The 7670-nt window shown below is 47.4% G+C and overlaps 1 protein-coding gene across 1 annotated transcript in view; it reads right to left on the bottom strand.

Moving 5' to 3' along the window:
* CDH13 (cadherin 13) overlaps nucleotides 1-7196 on the bottom strand; it is a 1029479-nt gene extending 1022283 nt beyond the window's left edge. The window contains exon 1 of the mRNA XM_070398947.1: nucleotides 6921-7196. Within this exon, the coding sequence (XP_070255048.1) occupies nucleotides 6921-6965 (45 nt within the window). The 5' untranslated portion in view covers nucleotides 6966-7196. The remainder of the gene's footprint in view (nucleotides 1-6920) is intronic.
* Nucleotides 7197-7670: the final 474 nt, after the last annotated feature.

Raw genomic sequence — 7670 nt, forward strand, 5'->3', positions numbered from 1 at the left:
GAGAAGGCTCTCTGCAGCCTCTCTCGCTATAATTTTGAGTCAGAGTAGAAGTCAGCCATCTTTTTCTGTAAAGGGCCAAATAGTAAATATTTTAGGCTTGGTAGGCCATATGGTGTCAACTCTGTTGTTATAGCACAAGCACAGCCATAGACAATTATATAAACAAGTGGGCATGGCTGTGTTCCAATAAAACTATTCATAGAAACAGGCTGCAGGCAGGAATTGGCCCGTAAGCCAGAGTTTGTAACCCTGGAGTGAGATGATCCCAGATGCTCAGCAGCTTATGGCAGTTGAAGGCGTGGCCTGACTCAGCTATGGGTTCTGCTGGCAGAATCCAACAGCTTTCCACAGACCCCACATCAATTAACAGGAAGATTATCACAGAAGCTCAAGCTTCAGGCATCTGCAGGTACCAGCTCCTGTGGCACGTGGAAAAGTGGTTCTCTGCCACTCCCAGAGGAAAGAGACTTTGGCCTGCAGGCTGCGTAAGGCAGGAATGGAGGCTGCCACATTCCATGCAGGGTCCCCAGGTTCCTCAGAGGCTGAGCTCATTTCCTGGCCCTGCCCAGGCATGTGGCAGGGCCGCTCTAGGCTGAGCAGCTGCTGCCCTCCACCCAGCCCAGTCTGTGCTCAGCTGGGAGACACAGGGGCTTTGTGCAGATCGGGTGACACTCAGTGGGGCCTTTGAAATGAGACATGACATGTCAAAACCTGCCTATTGCTAATGCTAATTTTCAGGAATTTGACTTCTGTTGGCAGCTGACAGAGGAAAAAACAATTACTTTTTGTTTCTGTATATGTGTGTAGTTATTGTTACCCTAACCTTTGGGGTCTGTATGTATGGAAAACAGGAATTATCTGAGGCTTACCTGCTAGACTGGGATGAGTGGACAAATTTGTCTAGTATTTACAGAGCCAGAGAACAATAATTACAGCATTAACACTATATGTGGGCTGTGGTGGGTGTTAACTGTTAAAAACGGTTACACAAATTCCCGGTAGTGCTAGGGGTAACAATGCCCTGTGTATAAAAGTACTCTAGGCAACAAAGTTATGGAGCTGATATTACCCTGAAGTTACGAATGCTCTTTCTGTTAGCTCGGTGCTTCCAGAGTACCCTGCAGGATTAAGGCAAGTTGTTTTTGTGATGTTCTGGTTATACTCACACTGTGGGTGAGCAATGCTGATGGGAGGCCAGTGCCCAGTGTGTCACTGTACTCCAAGGGCAGGGATGCTCTCTGTATAACGCTGCACCCAGTGCACTAGAGCCTACATATTATCCGGTGGTCCCAGAGCCCCTGGGCTGCCGATGCATAATAATGTGTTGGGTGAACCAATCTGCTGGTTATTCCAGCTCTCAGACTGCCTCAAAGCTGTGGTGTGTCACCTCCCTGGGTGTAACTATTCTACAGGAAACAATGGTCTGGATGTTATGTTGCTCTGGATACCACCTAATCATCCAGTGGCACTGATGGTAATAAAATTCTCAAAAAGAGGGTATAATCCCCTTGGTCATGTTCTTCCAAAGTGCACATAAATGGGATTCAATCAGAACAATCAAAAGGAAACTTTTAAAATAGCCTATCACTGAAAAATTAACTGCATAAATTTGATGAAGCCGAAAATTTTTGGAAAGCAGACATTCCCAATACAAATGGCTCTAGGGGCAAGCTGATAAAATCAGGGCGGACAATGGGCTAGGTCAGTGGTCGGCAAACTGCAGCTTGGCAAACTGCGGCTCACGAGCCACATGCGGCTCTTTGGCCCCTTGAGTGTGGCTCTTCCACAAAATACCGACTTCTGAGCTTGGGCCACGAAGTTTCAATCGCACTGTACATGCGCACCCACATGTGGTATTTTGTGGAAGAGCCACACTCAAGGGGCCAAAGAGCCGCATGTGACTCACGAGCCACAGTTTGCCGACCACAGGGCTTGGTGAATAGTAGGGAGAGGTGGGGACTGTGACAAACTACAGAGGCATGTCCTCCCTAAAGGGGAGAGTAGTGACTCAGCTCCAATGGTGTGGCCATGTAAAAATGCAGCTCTAGGGTTGCCTGATTGTCTGAGATTTTAAGAAATGCAAGAAACCTAGACTTGTTTTTAATGTACAATGTCCCACTTTACAAAACATTTGGGCCAAAGAGATACATCCATGAGCTACATTTGGCCTGTGGCTGTCACTCTGTAACCTCTGCCCCGAAGCCAGATTTGCAGAACTGAGATGGATGGGCTTCAGCACCATTAAACTGATATTGCAAGGTTCAATCTGCTAAACCAAAGGATGACCATTCACCTCCATGAAACCTGGATCAGTCTGCATTTCAAGTTTGAAAGATCATTTCTTTCTTCTCTAGCCTGCTCTTAGCTGCTTCTCCCAGTAGAGAAAGTAGTTTTCTACCCTAACCCCAAAATAAAGCCAATACTTAGTGTATGGTGATGGTGCAGGGGATCCTACAGTCCAGCTAGTCATCCTTTGTACAGTCTGCTCAGGTAGGGGGATCCAGGCCCGGGATCCCCTGGGTGGCTGCAGAGGAGACAGGCTGTGAGGAATTGTATTGGCAGCATCTGTCAGGAGGGTCAGATCCTCCCAGGCGTGTGGGCACCTTGCAGACAGCTAAGTGGAAACATTGCCAAAACCACTGGTCACTTGATTTGATTCTGTCCAACTGATTATTGTAATTGGATGACAGATTGATATTTCCCTCTCTTTTTCAACTGGTGTTGAAGGGTGAGCGGATCTGGCTCATGACTCACTCTTCTGGGTAGTTACCTAATGGGGCAGATTATCTCCTTTCACAGGCAGAACTGTGGCTGCCTTTTGGCTGCCTGAAGAGTAAGCTAGGTCCAACTGTAGTCAAATGCCAGGAAATTTCAGAACTTCCTTGCATTTCATATTGCATTGTCTACAAAGGTCTTTGAAATGTTCCTTGCTCTAATACTCAGAGGGGATACATAGTTGAAGAATAAAATAAAACAGAAGCAACTATAATAGGGAAAAAAGGAAGGAAAAAAAACAAGGAAAGATACTCAGTGCAAAATGACAGGACTTCTCATTGTAGCAAATAATTGGGAATAGGAAACTAGTTTGGTTTTAATGGAGCTGCTATACTGAAGTTCTTTAAAATATGAGCTGTAGATTCAGAATTTTGTAATGCTGTGGATGGAGCCCTCTTCTGGAGAAATTTTTCAACAGATATTAAAACAAGATAAAAACACGTAGAGATAGACACTCACACACACATAGTCACATACAGAGAGAAAGATAATTAGGACACATTATTGGCTATTTAGATGATATGTCATTCATATATGAATTGAATCCATAGTGGTTTTTTCTCTCCTTTTCCTTACTTCCCACTAAATAGAAATTAGCTCTACTCCTCAAAGAACTATTTTTTTTTTTGCTTTGTTTTGTTGTTTGTTTTTTTTTGAAAGGAGGGAAAGAAAGAGGGATATCCTCAAGAGTCTAGCTGAACTTTTACCTAAACAGTGAACTTCAGACTGAGACTCCATGTACACATCTAAATGCTGGTACTTACAGATAATGCAGTTATTGGGTACATTGGTTTGTTGGGCAGTTTTAACACATACAGAATACTTCTAGAAATAGATTTTGTTTAATGGAAAACCCAAGGGCTAAAAATTAAAAAAAGGGGAGAAGGGGGGAGACAGAGTAGGAGAGATTGGCTAAAATGACTATTGAGGCTTTTAATACAGACTATGGCATTACATAAATTCCAGATCACATATTCAGCCTTGCAGTTTATTAAATGTCTTTGGGGACTTGCTAAAAAATTTGTTCAGACACATTAACTCTACCACTTTAATTCCTTTCACCACGTATATCTCTGTTTCCCCAGGGCTATTAAAGTCTCATAGGCTGCTACATGCTGAACCCTTCTCAGGGCAGGAGTACTTTCTGCAACCCTCAATCTTTTATCCTCATCAAAATGGTTCTGCAAAAAAAAACACTGCCCTTAGAATATAATATAGGAAGTTGAAGGGGCACTAGAAGACACTGATTCTCACTTAAAATCCTGAAAGCCAAGATTCTGATTCCAAGAAAAGACTTCCCATTTTAAAATCAGCACCTCAGAATTCTGTGGAACATTTGTAGTCACTCCTAAGTGACTGCTCTCCAACCTGAACCACTCCCTAAAATCCTAATTCTTGGAGGATTACTCATTTATTGTTAGAACTTTTGGCTAGTTGTGATACCCAAATATGGGAGGGGGAATCATATTTACAGTGGAATTTCTAGCTCATGCTGCTCTTTTTTTAAATTATTTATTATAGCCAAATTCCAGAGGCCACTTCTGGGACAATCTTTCTCAAAACACCCAGGGGAAAAGAGAGCTGATTGTCCTTAACTTTGCCAGTTCCCAGCCATTGTTGGTTAGAATTCCTCTCCCTGCCCCTCCCCGCCCCGCCAATGCCTAAAAGAGCAACCTAGCCAATAAACTTACAGAGACTGATATCTTCCAAAGCTGGACCCAGCACCTTACCACTGAGGTGGAAAAACACACACATGCTTGCCTGAACACCATGAGGGCTGAGTGACTAATTTGCTTTATTACATTGTTTTTCCCTTTCTTCTGTTTTCTCTCTGCCTCAGGAAAGTTTTGTTTTTTTTCTTGTTGACTCAAAGGCCCCAAGACTTTCCCCACTTTCCCCACCATGGCCCTCAAGAGCTCTGCACTCAAGCCTCTTGCTGGGTAACTGGATTGCGCCAGCATGATTTCTCTGCAAGGTGCTACTGCTACCAGGATATCAATTACTGACCTAATGTGGACATTTGCTCTGGTTATGCATAATAATCTAAAAGAGAAATATGCTTCTCAGGGTAGGCAATTTAATTCATTTTAAAGGAACGGAGTGAGCTGTGAGTCTTCAGAACCCACCTGTGCTAGCTGGGCCTTGGCTGAGGAGACACACCAGTTGCTTTGCAAAAGGCATCATGTGAGAAGCCCCCAGTGCATAAGGATTGCTGGGTGCTGTGGTCTGTCTTGTTCAAAATGAGGCATAACTTTGGGCAAGCCCTGGAATCCAAACTGAGGGCAAAGCATGCCCACAGAGACTGTGAAGTCCTAGGTAAGGTAGTGGTAAGTGCTCCCAGACACCGACAGCTCCCTGTGAGCCAGGCCTCATGGTAATTGCATTACCTGGGACATCCTTTTCAATGCAATACAATCTGCCTAGCAAGCCTATGAAGGTGATAAGATTATTTTACAGTGGAGAATCTGGAAGCTCAGAGAGATTAAGCAACTTGCCCAGAGTGGTACCACTAGCATATGGCAGAGCAGATCTGTCTGAATCAGAAGCATTCTCTGCACTACCCTGCTGAATTGGGATTGCATATCCCTACATACAGCCTCGGGAATAATTAGTCCAGAAAGTCTGGAAACCTGGCTCATAGACAGGCATAGGATTTGTGGCAGGACTTAAGGCTACAGAAACCCTAAGAGAATCAACCAGCAAACCTTGGTAGAAGAGGAGTACAACTGAGTAAGGGAGTATGAGTGGGGGAAGGAGGCTCCAAGTACTATCACACACTGCCACCCCCACTCTGAGTGCTCTCCATGGGACATGGGTCAAATTCCAAAGTCAACACTAGCCTGGACCCAGCAGTGGTCTCCCCTTAGAAGGCTGTACTGCATCTCCTCACCCTAACCTGCCCCTGCCTGGGACCCTAGCTGCTCACTCTCCCTCTCACCTACATACTCATACATGTGCCTCTTCCCCTGGCACCCAGGAATCCTTGCCAGAAACTCAACACCCATTTCTAGCACCCCAAGGCACTCCTTGTCTCCTTCCCTCCTTTTCTAGGCTGCCAGGGAGACCTAGAGGACTGGGTCCCTGAGCACTGCTGGGCGTGCCCCTTAGCCTCCAGCACCTCCGCATACTGCTTTCCTACACACAAACTTCCAGAGATCTCTCAGATACATAGGTGGTTGCTGGAGGACCGTGTCTCCATCGTCCCCTTTTAGGAATCTCAGGGCGCTTCCCTCACAGCGCAGCGCTCCCTTCCTTCCCTCCGAGGGTTAACAGGCAGCTGTGGCCCGGTGGGCAAGGCTTGAACTTTTCTCTGTGTTCCGCGCCAGCCTGCCTGCCCGCCCAAGAAAGCAGCAGAGGCGGCAACCAAGGCTCAGGGCTGAAGCTTCAGTTAGCTGGACAAATGGGGTGTAGCGTAGGGGGTTGGGGCCTGTGCCCTGACAGGGGACGCACTCCAGTCTTTCCGGGCCTGAGGTTGGGGAAGGAAAGGACCCCCAAGCAGGAGCAACTGCCACAGGCGCCTTTGAGCGACAGCAGCAGCCGCTGCTGCGCAAGGCTAGCCCGAGGCACCTTCCAGCGCGCACCCGCCGGGCTGGGTGAAGGGGCCCGGGTGCCCCAGGAAGTCAGCAATGCCAGGCCATCCTCTCCAGCCGCAGAGCAGCCCACAATCCCGACATAAGCGGCGCTTCCCTGATCCGCGCTGAGCTTGGTAAAATAACGACTCCTTGGAGTCGTTTCCAACTGAGTCTTTCTCCAATACACTAGCCTCCGGGAGAAGGCGAATCAAAGTTACGCCACTTGATGTAGGCGAGAATGTCGCCCCGGCTGGCAAAATAAAGGACTCAGGACTCCGGAGCTCTCTCCTTCTCCCCTTCACGCGAGCGAGCGCGCACACGTACACACCACACCACACACACACACACACACACACACACACACACACACACACACACGGCGGAGTGGGTAACCGGGACGCCCTAGGATCTCTGGGGCTGGGAAGAATGACCTCCCTTCCAAGCCCAGGGCGGTCTTTGCCAGGGCTCCAGGAGTCCCCTAGCGCCCCGAAAGCCCCCTCACTCTGCCGGCATCAAGCAATCGGAATGCAGATCCAGGGCGCAGGGCGCGCCCCCGCAGCCCCTCTTCCCTACCTGGGACAGGAGAATACACAAGGCAAGCGGAGTTCTCGGCTGCATTTTGCCCGACTAGAAGAGCCCGGCGGCGTTTTCATTCATGCACGAGGCTGCACTGAGCATATTTTCCGTGGGAGCCAGGCTTTGAGGAGAGGCTCTGCCTCGCCAGCCAGCCAACTTCCCAAATAGATCAGCGGCAGCATCACGAAAGCATTGGGTAGAGGCTGATGACCAGGACCAATGGCTTTACAAGACGGATTCCTTCATAAAGCTCCCTCGTTTTGCATGGCAGATACGGGGCGAGCACCTCGCGCAAAGCGAGACCCTCAAAGGAGGCAGCCCATTTGCTTTTTTTGGACTGTTGGGGCCCAGCCTCACAAATCACGCTGGGCATCGCCAGCAGATTCCACTTATGAAGAGAATGGAATTGCACCCGGGACTGGCGGCCACTTACAGCTCAGTGCAAAAAGATTCTCTTTATTAAAATGTTAATAAGATCCACTTTATTTCCAATAAATCAAATAAAATTACCCCAACAGTTCCAGCCCTTTCTACGCCTGGAAAGACCTGGCAATGGATTTTCTTTTTTCTTTTTCTTTCTTTTTTTCCCATGTGGTCCAAGTCATGATGGTGTTTGGTGTTTCCCTGCCATCACACAAATCACAAAGAGGACAGATCAATTCTAGCTTGCAGAAAAAAATCCATCAAGGGGCAATAGACTTTATTAACTGCTCAAATGAGAATCTGACTGGCCACCTACTCCACAAA

The sequence above is a fragment of the Myotis yumanensis genome, unplaced genomic scaffold, assembly GCF_028538775.1.
Source record: "Myotis yumanensis isolate MYYU_CA2020_CCGP unplaced genomic scaffold, mMyoYum1.0.hap1 SCAF_18, whole genome shotgun sequence".
Classification (NCBI taxonomy): Eukaryota; Metazoa; Chordata; class Mammalia; order Chiroptera; family Vespertilionidae; genus Myotis; species Myotis yumanensis.